This window comes from Paralichthys olivaceus, chromosome 20 (genome assembly GCF_024713975.1).
Source record: "Paralichthys olivaceus isolate ysfri-2021 chromosome 20, ASM2471397v2, whole genome shotgun sequence".
NCBI lineage: Eukaryota > Metazoa > Chordata > Actinopteri > Pleuronectiformes > Paralichthyidae > Paralichthys > Paralichthys olivaceus.
The window spans coordinates 1,231,717-1,246,850 of NC_091112.1; the positions used below are offsets into that span (position 1 = coordinate 1,231,717).

At 45.5% G+C, this 15,134-nt stretch overlaps 2 protein-coding genes across 7 annotated transcripts in view; one reads left to right on the plus strand and one right to left on the minus strand.

Annotated features, from left to right (window-relative positions):
- Positions 1 to 15,134, minus strand: part of grin2da (glutamate receptor, ionotropic, N-methyl D-aspartate 2D, a) — a 168,872-nt gene that overhangs the window by 26,128 nt on the left and 127,610 nt on the right. For all 6 annotated transcript variants that reach the window (XM_069516307.1, XM_069516305.1, XM_069516303.1 and 3 more), the window contains 2 exons: positions 5,797 to 5,950; positions 622 to 747 (listed from right to left, as the gene is read on the minus strand). In XM_069516307.1, coding sequence (XP_069372408.1) covers positions 622 to 747; positions 5,797 to 5,950 — 280 coding nt within the window. The remainder of the gene's footprint in view (positions 1 to 621; positions 748 to 5,796; positions 5,951 to 15,134) is intronic.
- On the plus strand, positions 10,839 to 12,804 carry LOC138405890 (flagellar attachment zone protein 1-like). The gene has a single exon (XM_069516309.1). The coding sequence runs from the start codon at positions 10,958 to 10,960 to the stop codon at positions 12,629 to 12,631; it is 1,674 nt and encodes a 557-aa protein (XP_069372410.1). The 5' UTR covers positions 10,839 to 10,957; the 3' UTR covers positions 12,632 to 12,804.

A 15,134-nucleotide genomic window follows, 5' to 3' on the forward strand; every position in this document is an offset into this window, starting at 1 on the left:
TAAGATAATATGGACGCATGTCTACATAAATCGGTTTTATATCTGCCGCATCATCCGACCGGGAGAAGAGACCTGCAGCAGGTTAGCAGCTTGTCCAGTGGCTAAAAGCTGACGAACTGATATTATCAGAAATAGTTTTATAAAGACTTGAAAGAGAAAAGAATAGAAAAAGAAAAAAATGGAGGATAAGATAAAAAAAATTAAATGAAAAACGACGGCGTCAGAAACGCAGATGTTTTCCGAGAGAAAAATCTGTGTCCCAATAAATCAGCTTAATTCACACTTATCAGGAAGTAACGAATAAACACGTGTGAATGGTTATTCAGCAGAAACACAACAGTAAAATAAAGGAGGAGGAACGTCAGCGTCGGCCTCATTAGACAGAAGACTGTGGGTGTCGTGGGCGTGCACTGATTGTTTTGACTTATGTTCTGTCAAAAACAAAAAAAAAACACAAAGTGGGACACTTTGCATAATTTGAGCAGAACGCCCTCCTCAAATCAGCCCCCCCCCCCCCCTCGTTTGCATATGTGACAGAGTGACGAGTCGGTAACGCCGCTGTGAAACGAGCAGTGGCGGTTGATTGGCGTCTGCAGACGCTGGAGTGATTTCATCTCTTACTCTTGGCGCTCTGCAGGCTGCGGTTGTATCCCACGGGGCTGAAGAACTCGAAGATGAAGACGGTGACAGCCACCACCGACAGGCACATCACAAACATCATCACCCACACCGCTGGGCTGTAGGGCTCTGCAACGCACACACACACACACACACACACACACACACACACACACACACACACACACACACACACAAATATCAGATACAGTTTCAGAAGTTATCATCTGTGAAGAACAACTTTGTGAAACTGCAGAAACAAACTCAGAACTTGTTGAAATGTGAAACGTGCGATTGTTCATTTGCTCCGTCACGAGGCGTCAGAAGTCAAACAGGACGCCACATTTCCAATCACTCAGCTCCTCAGTTCACTGATCTGCTCCGACCCAGCGGCCGGCCAGGACACAATTATATGCAGGTTGCATAGCAACAGAACTTGACACAGCTCCGACAGTGACGTGTGAACTGTCACCCCCTCACCTGTGAAACTCACATTAACGGAGACGCGGCAACATTTGATTTGTTCTTCAGCTCCGATGATTTTTTTTTTTATGTTCTGAAAACCAACAAAAGTTTTTTAATCCCCAACTATGAGGAACTAACTCGAGTTGGATCCTTGTCAAGGTTATGATGCTTTGGGAAGACGAGCCCACACGTCTGTGCATTAACATGAGGACAAACAGATGCAGAGAGAGCTGCGGGTAGAGCGAGAACCAACGGGATTCTGGGAACAGAGACGCGCTCAGCGGCTGGTTTCACTGTGTTCACGTCAGATCAGATTCACAGCGAGTGTAAGAGCTGTCACAAAGAGACGAGTGAAACCAGGAGGGGTCACAAGTCTGGAACTGACAAACATTTTCACAAAACAAACGAGAGCACAGACGCAGTCACTTTCATCAGGCACAGTCATTAATGTTATTCACTGTTTATGAAACGTGTTCTTGTCGTTAGTTTGGCAGGATTGTGCTAAAAAAAACGATGCAAATGTTTTGGTTCACTGTGAAACAGAGGATTTAGAAACCGAAGCTCCGTTTCACTCTGCGTTCATGAATCTGTGTCGTCCCTTCACTGCACGACAGAGCACAGGAGCAGCTTCATCCTGAACGCTGCAGGTAGAACAAATGGCTCTGAAGCAGGAGGAAGTGGTCTCTCCCCATCACATCCGTCTAAACTAATGGGCGCTGGGTGTTTTTCCAAATTAGTGACTCAGGATTTCCTGCCGACTCTGACACCAGAAGATGTGGCAGCTGTAACGCTAATAAAACGCCGGCGCAGCAACGGGCTGAGCTGCTGGTTCCACTCATCAGCACCTTTGTCTCCTTTAGTGCGACATCCAGCGAGGGAGCGTAAATCAAACCGAGCTGTGAAGAGACGCGAGGCTGCAGAGAGCAACAGGCTGAGTTTCTGTTTGAGGCTTTGAGCCGCTGCTGCAGAGACGAGCGGAGACGAGCAGAACTGGGTCATTGTGCCTTGAAGGTGGAGCCGTCACTCTGAGGGGGAACGTCTGGTTCCCACTGGGATTTCATTTGGCTGAGGATTAATCTCAGATGCAGAAGAATCCAGAGATAATTTGTTCAATACGTTTGTTTCTTTGATTGTTTTTTATCAGACAGTTAAAGGTGCAGTGTGTAGAATTTAGTGACACACACTTACACACTGGACCTTTAAAGACATCGATTTGTGATCGATGAAAAATCATGCAAACATTCTTTGGGATGTTTCATGACGGACAAAAGCTACGGAACATTTTAGGAAAACATTCGGAGGTCTGACAACAGCTTCGGTTAAAAAAAATACGGACTGAGATTCTAATAGAACGTCACTGTTTACTTTAAAAAGAAAAAGCTAAACACGGAATTATTTACACGGCAGCACACAGACACATCGTGAACTCGCTGAGTCGTGATGCTCCGCCTGCAGGAAGACACGATCCAAGGTTAAAGAGAAGTCGAGGACTCTGCTTTGAAAAGTACAGCGATCGCACGCCGCTGCAAAGTAAACAAACAGGGCTTTTCTTCTCTTCCTCTGGAAAACGCTGAACGGAGAAACTTCTCAGTGGCTTTTAACGAACTCCGAGGTCAAAGACGTCGTTCAGAAAATGTTCGAAATGAAGAATAGAGTCGCTCTGCAGGAAACGTAACAATGCAACAGTCATCTGTGTGATTAAAGCAGCATTCATTTTGTGAATGAGCCGTGTCTGACAGGGAGGATACTTTTCTCTTCTCTTGGATTTTGTCATATTTGCACGTTAGTAATGAAAACTCGGGTCCACTTATATATTTGTGTGCATTTATAGGTCAGGTACTTGTGTTCAACCTCAGACATTTCCCAGTTTCCAGTCAACCTGCGGGGGCTTTCTACGTTTAACATAATTCCATATTTTTGTTTCCATTGAAGACGAGTCTCGAGGGCAGAGACGGAGCAGACGGATTCATCCAGCGTCTGTCGAGCGGCAAAAAAAAAATTTAATGTCACGGATTATTAAAAAAAAACAAAAAACGACTGAGGCCAAAAATACGCAGACGAGAACCTGGATGAATGAGACTGAAGATTCTTTGTCGTAGTGTTTGATAAAAATATAAAATGATAGAACACGCAGCTTCGTGCACGTCTGACTCTGAGATGAGGACGTTTCTCAGTGTTGGGGTCAAAAAGTCTCAAACAACTTTGATTTGCTTCTTTCAGTTTCCTCACTTGATCGTTTCTCTTCATCCACTCGTACTTTTCTCTGGTCGATGCTTATCTTTGTCTTTTCTCCCACAAACCAGCTTTACGCAGTCTTCACGTGCACACACACACACACACACACACACACACACACACACACACACACACACACACACACACAGGCAGAGCTACAGTATGGAATCACCGTCGGCCCTGTGGTCCGGCGCTCCTGAGATAAAATGGTCTTAGGAGCGCGGCGCGTCCGTCCAACCATGACGTGTTTGAGATTGTCTCCTAAATCTCCTGTGACAGATGGATGGATGTACTACGACCGCAGCTGTGTAAGTAAAAACTGAAAGAGATCCGCGAAGAGGCGGAGAGAAGAGGTCGAGGTCTACGAGGAGAGAATGAACTGAGAGAACTGAAAGACGAGGAAATCCAGGAAATGAGCTTTAATTACAGGAGGTGTCTGAATTTGAGGAGGTTGTTCTGGAAGTTAAAGTTTTTTGGTCGAGTTTTAGTAAACTGTCAAATATTATTTCATGATTTGATCTTTTAAAACTAGATGTTTATGTTATTTAAATTTCTGAAGGTCCAGATCTGGTTTCAGTCTGAGGAAAGTTCGTCTGGTCTCATATTCAAATTCGTGTTTCCTGTTTCCACTCGTGATCAGATCGTGTTCACAAAGATTAATGATGATGGTTTTACAACCACACACACACACACACACACACACACACACACTCACACACACACAGACACACACACACACACACACACACACACACACACACACACACACACTCAGATTAAACAACATATCTGAAGTAGCTCTATCGCTCTCTTCATCAAAGCCTCTCTCTCTCTCTCTCTCTCTCTCTCTCTCACTCTCTCTCTCTCTCACTCTCTCTCTCATGTTTTATCCATTTCTCTCCCTCTCTCTCGCTCCTTCTCATCTCTCCATCTCTTCATGCTAGAAAATGTCTGGAATTAATCTGAGAGGATTAGTAAATTAAGAGGCACCATCTGGGCGGAGGCCAACTTTGACTGAGGCTCGTACTTCGTTTAGAAATATATAAAATAAAAGAATCACGCAGCGACACTGTGAGAGCTCATTTGCATACAGAGAGAATGAATTCTGCATTGGCAGCTTTGCTTTGAGATGCAAAACCACGGGTGTGAACTTTTACAAGTGGGAGACAAAAGCGTGTCAGAGACGAAGGCCACTTACATAACGGAGGATCATTTACGACACACTGTGGAGGGTTATATAAGATATCAGGCTGCTGCTGTCGTACGTCACTCCCTCGTGTTCTCTTTCATTAAATCACAGGAGAAATACGATTCAGGTTAGTCTGAAGCTAAACATCAGGTGAGAAGGTTCCTCGGACAGTTCGGACTTCTGGACCAATCACAGGAGGTAGAGACATCATTGAACAGTAGAAGAAGAGGAAGCAGCTGCAGTCTTCACCTCCGACGGTATAATGTTTGAACCACGAGGACGTTCATGTGGTGCATTTGAACTAGTGTGGAGTACTGTAGTACTTTAGAGTACTCTAGAGTACCGTAGAGTACTGCAGTATTGTGGAGTACTGTGTTTGTGCAAAGGACATTTGTGATCAGAGTCAAGTACAGGTAGACGACGCCCACGTAGGTGATGAGGACAGGACGTACGCATGTGAGACAAGATTCTGTCGTCCCTAAATTACGACGTGGAAGTAAAACAAACAGATCACATGAAACAAAGTCATTCTGGTTCAGTCTGAAGCTCGGTGTGAACGAACCCTTCGTTTGTTTTGTTCTTGTTGATTGAACCGAAACCTGGGAGAGAAAATAACATCACACGAATGATAAAAGATAAAAAATGTAGAATTCCCCTTTGGTTTGTTTTTAAAAACACAGGAAGTAGGACACAGAGAAAGAGAAGATGACGTACTTAACATCTGAAACAGATGCACCTCTGCATGTGACTCGATCTACATCAACGTGGATCCTCTGCATATTTTTATTTTACATGTGATGAAGCTGATGTTGCACATTTTGAACCTCCAGGGTCTCTGTCTCTGTAAATCTCTTTCTTACTGTGTGTACACATGATGCAGTACAATCATTTGAAAGATAATAACTTAAACTTGTGTTTTATTACTGCAACTGAAGGATGATCTAAGGTTTAAAGATTCAACAAACTCATAAGCTGCAGATGTAATGTCAAGGTTTCACTTTTCTCAGTTCAGCCTCTGCTGAGTTCGTCTCTGGATTCCAGCTGTCACAGAAATAAACTTCAAGTTGTGTGTTTGAAACTGCGCGACGCACTCCGGAGCCTGGGAGAGCCGCCTGTGGGTCCTCGGCTCTTTGTAAACGAGCTTAGCAGCTTTTAGAATAATCACGAATCAAGAGTTCAAGGTGAAAGTAAGAGATTTGACACAGTCAGGAAAACATCAGAGTTCACTGGAAGTGTTATCTCCAGACCTGGTGGTGGGTTCACGTGTCTCTACGTGTACAACAACTCACCGAGGAACGCAGACGGTGATACGGTGCCATTGCTGCGGGAAACCATGACGCTGATGCCGGTCTCCACAAACGGTACGGAAAACTCCACGACCTCCGACCTCTCTTCGTTGATTGTGAGCGAGCCGATGGCCATGTCGGCCCTGTTGGACACCACCTGGAAAACAGGACGTCTGACGTTAGGACGACTCAAGTAGTTTAAAGCAGAAATCAAACAAGACAAAGCAGTTATTGAGAAGTCTGGAGTCAGACGCCTTCGACAAAACATCGTCTAAACACGGAGCTGTGTTGGAAAAGAAAAATCCAGACGTTTACAAAGGGAAAAGAAAATCCTTCGCAGACCGTGTTGGTCCTCAGAGCGGCGCCGGGCAGCTGTAAATGAGGCCCTGGTGGTCAGAGGGTGAAGGAGCCCGGTGGTGTTTCACCTGGCAGGAAACAGAGGTTGCTTGACTGTAGCCGAGGGCCCCTGGAGGTCAGAGGAGCTGGCTCCTGACCAGGAGTTCATTAATCTGAGTCCTGGCCTGGTCCCAGACGTCTGTGAGAGACAAAGGGCTCTTCGCCACTGAGACGCCGCGCACCAGCCTCTGAAAGTCACCATCCTCTAAAGTGCAGGAACATCGTGGCGTCTCCGTGCTGCACAGGTCCCGCCTGTCAGTCAAAGAGCGCATCCCTTGGACTCCTGATGCGTTTGTTGGAGCCTTTGAATTGAGACACAGCTTTCCTGTTAACTGCGTCGCTCACTGCGTCTGGACGAGCATCAACAGCAGCAGTCTCGAGTAACTTTTCACATAATCTCTCGACCATCATGGATCAGACGTCCCCGTCTTTACAGAGCAGAGTTTGTCCTTGCAGACAAAACAGATTAAAAGGAAAACAGTGGAAAAGCAGCTTTAGAGGTCAAGGACGTTAAGAACATGGCAGAAACAGTAGTGAGTATATTATCTGCGTTTTCTCTGTATTAGTTTTATTTTTTATATTCCATTTTATCTCTAATTGTATTTTAAACTTTCACACGTTCTCTTGTCAACCTCTTTTTGATTATCGTATCTTTTACCAACATTCATCTGTACTGGAGATGAATCACAGGGATCAACTTCTGAAATCTAAATATAGATATTTAAGTTGTGAGAGTTTCTTATTCTGGTGCATCACCATGAAAAGACATCATAATTCAATTACATAACATAATTAAATACAAGTAAATGTTCCCCGGTGATGGATGACTGACCCAAGTGTCGAGTCTTTGAATATCACATAATTATTCTTACCCTAATGAATCATGGGACCAAACCATAATGTAATCATAGAATTAATAGGAATTAATGGCTGCTGTAAGGTGGGGGGGGTGTTGTGGGAGAAAACAGATCCGTCAAACTTCTCTGGATAAGAAGTGATAAACTCGACAGTTGATAATTTGTCTCTCGAGACTTAAGAGAGTAAGTTTGATCCACCTCTCGTGTGACGTGATGCGTTTCCTCAGATGATAATTCTTTTCCCAACACCTTGTCCCCGCTAACGCAGATGTTTTTCAAAACAAACGTTTCCCTCTGTGTTTCTCGTACACACACAAACAGCGTTTTAAGATTTTCAAGAATACTTTTAAAGTGCAGAGAAACTCTTGTATCTGTGTGAACGTGTAAAACATGATGTCACAGTTTACTTGCAAACTGTTGGAACTACAACAAACTATTTTTCTGGTTTCTCCGCTACATCTAATTACAAGTTAAATTCATTCACAGGCATCTGCATCGCCCTCTGGTATTTCACGTTTATGGAGAATGTATCGCCACCTACTGGCCGAGCATGCTTGTTGGAGGATGTGTAGCTGGAGGAGGAGAGTATCTACGGTGGACGACACCTGTGACACTCAGAGTAAGCGTCATCATGGCGGTGCAGACTTCGTGTTGGGAAAATGTGAATGGTTCAGGAAATGACGAACGACAAAGGTTAAATCTGCTGTGCAGGTTTTCAATGGACACACGAGGACACAGATGAAGTCTGAGGGAGGTGGACTCACCGAGGAAACAAAAGAGTCCGACACCAAGAGAAGAAACAGCTAACTGTGGAAATGGTTTAAATAAAGAAAATCACTGTCGCAGGTAATGAAACAGGAAACAGCCAAGGACAAGACGTCAGTCTTCACAGAGACTCGGTCGCCCCAGTGAGCACGTGCTCGTCTGCTGCCGTAATTAAGCAGCGTAATGAGTCACTGACAAGCAGAAGGCAGCTGGGGGGAGAGAGAGAGACAGGGACAGAGATACAGAGAGATACAGACAGAGAGAGGGAGGGAGAGAGAGAGACACAGACAGAGACGGAGAGAGACAAAGAGAGAGAGAGCACAATTTTTTTCTGAGCTCTATCTGAGACAGAAACCAGAAAATATCATCAGGACTCTCAGCAGACAGTGAAACTGTCAGTGATCGGTTGATGTTAACATGTTCGAACACACACACACACAGACACACACACACATTCACACACATTATTTCACACAGTGCATGTGACCCTGTTGATCCTAAAGCCGGATTTATAAAACACAAATCTAAATGTGCAGCTTCTCTTTATCTTTTCAAGACGTGAGAAGCAGAAAACGTCTCCACTGTAAAAGTCTGAAACTGAAACTGGACGTAAAAAGACATAAGTTTAGGACCACACACACACACACACACACACACACACACACACACACACACACACACACACACACACACACACACACACACACACACACACACACACACATATACACACATACATATGCTCTGATGGCTCTGATGGCTTTGATGGCTCTGATTGGCTCTGATTGGCTTTGATGGCTCTGCTTAAAAGGCTTTAATGTTGAACATTATATATACATGAGACCGCAGCTTCTTACTCACATCATTTCCAACTGGTCAGCGTGTTGTTAACCATTGTGAGTAGGAAAAGACTTCAACCAGCAACAAACAGCTAAGATTGCTCCTGATTCAAACTGATTGTCATGGCCAACAACGGAGGAACCACCGAACATAAAGTTCACTACAACTGCAAGGATTGCCGGACATTTCAACGAGATGTCAAATATCTTGAACATCTGTTGGACAAGGAGAGGGCCCGTGGTCGCAAACAAGGACAGTTGAGACTCACTCTTTGCGAGGCGCTAGATGAGGCCAATGCAAAGTTGGCCAAACGGCAACCCTGGAAAGAAAACAACTGCGACAGGCATGAAGAAACATGGCAGCCTGAGGAGGGTGACTACAAGGACGAAACGCTCCAGTCTGAGGATCGGGATGAGGACAAGGAAGCTCTCAGCACCGCAGAGTTCCTCACTGAGACCACAAAGCAGAACCAGGAGACAGACCTCCAGAGGTGTTACAAGGAGCTGCAGGAGGCTCATAGAAGCAACCAGCAGAGGTTTGCTGTGGAGCTGCAGGCTGAGAGGAGCAAGAATGAGGCTCTCATACACGAACTGGAGAAATTGAGATCTTCAAACAAAGAGATCAGTGAAAAGTATGAAGTTGACCACCTCCGAGCCAAGCAGCAGATAACCCACATGACGAATGAGCTTAAAGAAGCAGCAAAGTCTAAGATTGACGCCTTCCAGGCTAAGCAGAACCTTGTCCGTGCACGGATGATGGAGGAGATGAACTGTCTCCGCAAAAATGCTGCAGAGGAGAAAATGCTTCTGCAGAAAGAAGTGGAGGAGCTGACCTCTCAACTCTCACTGATGGAGAGAGAGAATGAAGCTCATACCATCAACCAGCAGAGGTTAGCTGTTGATCTGCAGGCTGAGAGGAGCAACACTAAGGATCTCCTGGATGAACTGGAGAAACTGACAGCTTCAAACCAGGAGATCAGTCAAAGGTATGAAGCTGACGACCTCCGAGCCAAGCAGCAGATCACCCACATGAGGGCTGAGCTTGAGAGAGAAGTAATGTCTCAGATGGACACCTTCCAAGCTGAGCAGAACCTTGTCCGTGCACGGATGATGGAGGAGATGAACTGTCTCCGCAATAATGCTGCAGAGGAGAAAATGCTTCTGCAGAGAGAAGTGGAGGAGCTGACCTCTCAACTCTCACTGATGGAGAGAGAGAATGAAGCTCATACCATCAACCAGCACAGGTTAGCTGTTGATCTGCAGGCTGAGAGGAGCAACACTAAGGATCTCCTGGATGAATTGGAGAAACTGAGAGCTTCGAACAAGGAGATCAGTGAAAGGTATGAAGCTGACGACCTCCGAGCCAAGCAGCAGATCACCCACATGAGGGCTGAGCTTGAGAGAGAAGTAATGTCTCAGATGGACACCTTCCAAGCTGAGCAGAACCTTGTCCGTGCACGGATGATGGAGGAGATGAACTGTCTCCGCAATAATGCTGCAGAGGAGAAAATGCTTCTGCAGAGAGAAGTGGAGGAGCTGAATTCTCAACTCTCACTGAAGGAGAGAGAGGATGTCGAGCATCAGGAGTGGCAGGAGGAAAAGGAGGAGGAGAAGCAAGAGGAGAAAGAGGGGGAGGAACAGCAGGAGAAGCAGGAGGAGTCCCTCTCTGAAGCTCTCCCTGCTCCAGAACCTGTGGAGACTGAGGTGTCTGAGGAGACGCCCAAAAAGAAGAAGTGTCCATTCTGGAAACTAATCAGACGGTGTCTGGGACTGAGGAGGAGGAAGAAGCAATAAGACACTGCACCTAACAACGGATTCACACCTGATAGTTGTTCACCTGTGCTCCTCCTGCATGAGAGGAGGAATTGAAAATGTATATGTGATGTTATGTGTGTATATATATATATATATATATATTTATATATGATGTTCACAAATATTAAAAAATTGTATTAAAAAATTATATATCAGAGAATTGTATTAACTCATCCATATATATTGCTTCATTTAGTAACAGTTAATTTTGAGGTGTCTGAGGAGACGCCCAAAAACCACACACACATGCACACACACACACACACACACACACACATATGCTCTGATGGCTTTGATGGCTCTGATTGGCTCTGATTGGCTTTGATGGCTCTGCTTAAAAGGCTTTAATGTTGAACATTATATATACATGAGACCGCAGCTTCTTACTCACATCATTTCCAACTGGTCAGCGTGTTGTTAACCATTGTGAGTAGGAAAAGACTTCAACCAGCAACAAACAGCTAAGATTGCTCCTGATTCAAACTGATTGTCATGGCCAACAACGGAGGAACCACAGAACATGGCAAAGTTCACTACAACTGCAAGGATTGCCGGACATTTCAACGAGATGTCAAATATCTTGAACATCTGTTGGACAAGGAGAGGGCCCGTGGTCGCAAACAAGGACAGTTGAGACTCACTCTTTGCGAGGCGCTAGATGAGGCCAATGCAAAGTTGGCCAAACGGCAACCCCGGAAAGAAAACAACTGCGACAGGCATGAAGAAACATGGCAGCCTGAGGAGGGTGACTACAATGACGAAACGCTCCAGTCTGAAGATCGGGATGAGGACAAGGAAGCCCTCAGCACCGCAGAGTTCCTCACTGAGACCACAAAGCAGAACCAGGAGACAGACCTCCAGAGGTGTTACAAGGAGCTGCAGGAGGCTCATAGAAGCAACCAGCAGAGGTTTGCTGTGGAGCTGCAGGCTGAGAGGAGCAAGAATGAGGCTCTCATATATGAACTGGAGAAATTGAGATCTTCAAACAAAGAGATCAGTGAAAAGTATGAAGTTGACCACCTCCGAGCCAAGCAGCAGATAACCTACATGACGAATGAGCTTAAAGAAGCAGCAAAGTCTAAGATTGACGCCTTCCAAGCTAAGCAGAACCTTGTCCGTGCACGGATGATGGAGGAGATGAACTGTCTCCGCAATAATGCTGCAGAGGAGAAAATGCTTCTGCAGAAAGAAGTGGAGGAGCTGACCTCTCAACTCTCACTGATGGAGAGAGAGAATGAAGCTCATACCATCAACCAGCAGAGGTTAGCTGTTGATCTGCAGGCTGAGAGGAGCAACACTAAGGATCTCCTGGATGAATTGGAGAAACTGAGAGCTTCGAACAAGGAGATCAGTGAAAGGTATGAAGCTGACGACCTCCGAGCCAAGCAGCAGATCACCCACATGAGGGCTGAGCTGGAGAGAGAAGTAATGTCTCAGATGGACACCTTCCAAGCTGAGCAGAACCTTGTCCGTGCACGGATGATGGAGGAGATGAACTGTCTCCGCAATAATGCTGCAGAGGAGAAAATGCTTCTGCAGAAAGAAGTGGAGGAGCTGACCTCTCAACTCTCACTGATGGAGAGAGAGAATGAAGCTCATACCATCAACCAGCACAGGTTAGCTGTTGATCTGCAGGCTGAGAGGAGCAACACTAAGGATCTCCTGGATAATTTGGAGAAACTGAGAGCTTCGAACAAGGAGATCAGTGAAAGGTATGAAGCTGACAACCTCCGAGCCAAGCAGCAGATCACCCACATGAGGGCTGAGCTTGAGAGAGAAGTAATGTCTCAGATGGACACCTTCCAAGCTGAGCAGAACCTTGTCCGTAACCAGATGATGGAGGAGATGAACTGTCTCCGCAATAATGCTGCAGAGGAGAAAATGCTTCTGCAGAGAGAAGTGGAGGAGCTGAATTCTCAACTCTCACTGAAGGAGAGAGAGGATGTCGAGCATCAGGAGTGGCAGGAGGAAAAGGAGGAGGAGAAGCAAGAGGAGAAAGAGGGGGAGGAACAGCAGGAGAAGCAGGAGGAGTCCCTCTCTGAAGCTCTCCCTGCTCCAGAACCTGTGGAGACTGAGGTGTCTGAGGAGACGCCCAAAAAGAAGAAGTGTCCATTCTGGAAACTAATCAGACGGTGTCTGGGACTGAGGAGGAGGAAGAAGCAATAAGACACTGCACCTAACAACGGATTCACACCTGATAGTTGTTCACCTGTGCTCCTCCTGCATGAGAGGAGGAATTGAAAATGTATATGTGATGTTATGTGTGTATATATATATATATATATATATATATTTATATATGATGTTCACAAATATTAAAAAATTGTATTAAAAAATTATATATCAGAGAATTGTATTATCTCATCCATATATATTGCTTCATTTAGTAACAGTTAATTTGAGGTGTCTGAGGAGACGCCCAAAAACCACACACACATGCACACACACACACACACACACATGCACACACACACACACACACACACACACACACACACACACACACACACACACACACACACACACACACACACACACATATGCTCTGATGGCTCTGATGGCTTTGATGGCTCTGATTGGCTTTGATGGCTCTGCTTAAAAGGCTTTAATGTTGAACATTATATATACATGAGACTACAGCTTCTTACTCACATCATTTCCAACTGGTCAGCGTGTTGTTAACCATTGTGAGTAGGAAAAGACTTCAACCAGCAACAAACAGCTAAGATTGCTCCTGATTCAAACTGATTGTCATGGCCAACAACGGAGGAACCGCCGAACATAAAGTTCACTACAACTGCAAGGATTGCCGGACATTTCAACGAGATGTCAAATATCTTGAACATCTGTTGGACAAGGAGAGGGCCCGTGGTCGCAAACAAGGACAGTTGAGACTCACTCTTTGCGAGGCGCTAGATGAGGCCAATGCAAAGTTGGCCAAACGGCAACCCCGGAAAGAAAACAACTGCGACAGGCATGAAGAAACATGGCAGCCTGAGGAGGGTGACTACAATGACGAAACGCTCCAGTCTGAGGATCGGGATGAGGACAAGGAAGCCCTCAGCACCGCAGAGTTCCTCACTGAGACCACAAAGCAGAACCAGGAGACAGACCTCCAGAGGTGTTACAAGGAGCTGCAGGAGGCTCATAGAAGCAACCAGCAGAGGTTTGCTGTGGAGCTGCAGGCTGAGAGGAGCAAGAATGAGGCTCTCATATATGAACTGGAGAAATTGAGATCTTCAAACAAAGAGATCAGTGAAAAGTATGAAGTTGACCACCTCCGAGCCAAGCAGCAGATCACCCACATGACGAATGAGCTTAAAGAAGCAGCAAAGTCTAAGATTGACGCCTTCCAGGCTAAGCAGAACCTTGTCCGTGCACGGATGATGGAGGAGATGAACTGTCTCCGCAAAAATGCTGCAGAGGAGAAAATGCTTCTGCAGAAAGAAGTGGAGGAGCTGACCTCTCAACTCTCACTGATGGAGAGAGAGAATGAAGCTCATACCATCAACCAGCACAGGTTAGCTGTTGATCTGCAGGCTGAGAGGAGCAACACTAAGGATCTCCTGGATGAATTGGAGAAACTGAGAGCTTCGAACAAGGAGATCAGTGAAAGGTATGAAGCTGACGACCTCCGAGCCAAGCAGCAGATCACCCACATGAGGGCTGAGCTGGAGAGAGAAGTAATGTCTCAGATGGACACCTTCCGAGCTGAGCAGAACCTTGTCCGTGCACGGATGATGGAGGAGATGAACTGTCTCCGCAAAAATGCTGCAGAGGAGAAAATGCTTCTGCAGAGAGAAGTGGAGGAGCTGAATTCTCAACTCTCACTGAAGGAGAGAGAGGATGTCGAGCATCAGGAGTGGCAGGAGGAAAAGGAGGAGGAGAAGCAAGAGGAGAAAGAGGGGGAGGAACAGCAGGAGAAGCAGGAGGAGTCCCTCTCTGAAGCTCTCCCTGCTCCAGAACCTGTGGAGACTGAGGTGTCTGAGGAGACGCCCAAAAAGAAGAAGTGTCCATTCTGGAAACTAATCAGACGGTGTCTGGGACTGAGGAGGAGGAAGAAGCAATAAGACACTGCACCTAACAACGGATTCACACCTGATAGTTGTTCACCTGTGCTCCTCCTGCATGAGAGGAGGAATTGAAAATGTATATGTAATGTTATGTGTGTATATATATATATATATATATATATATATATATATATATTTATATATGATGTTCACAAATATTAAAAAATTGTATTAAAAAATTTTATATCAGAGAATTGTATTATCTCATCCATAGATATTGCTTCATTTAGTAACAGTTAATTTTGAGGTGTCTGAGGAGACGCCCAAAAACCACACACACATGCACACGCACGTACGCACACACACACACACACACACACATACATACTGTGATAATTTGCATTCCGTGTCTAAATCCATGTTAAACCACCTTCATTAATCCAGCCGCCAGAGGGAGATTGTCATAATGGAAACAGCATCGTATCTGGCAACAAACACACACACACACACACACACACACACACACACACACACACACACACACACACACACACACACAGACACACACACACTTGTGTACAAGCAGAGTCTGTGTTGTCGTCCCTCTCTCAGTTTCTCTAGCACTAATCTTTCCGACAGCCTCGCTCCATATTTTC

Coding starts and splice junctions, on each gene's coding strand:
- LOC138405890 (XM_069516309.1), top strand. CDS start 10,958: ATGGCCAACAACGGAGGAACCACAGAACATGGCAAAGTTCACTACAAC.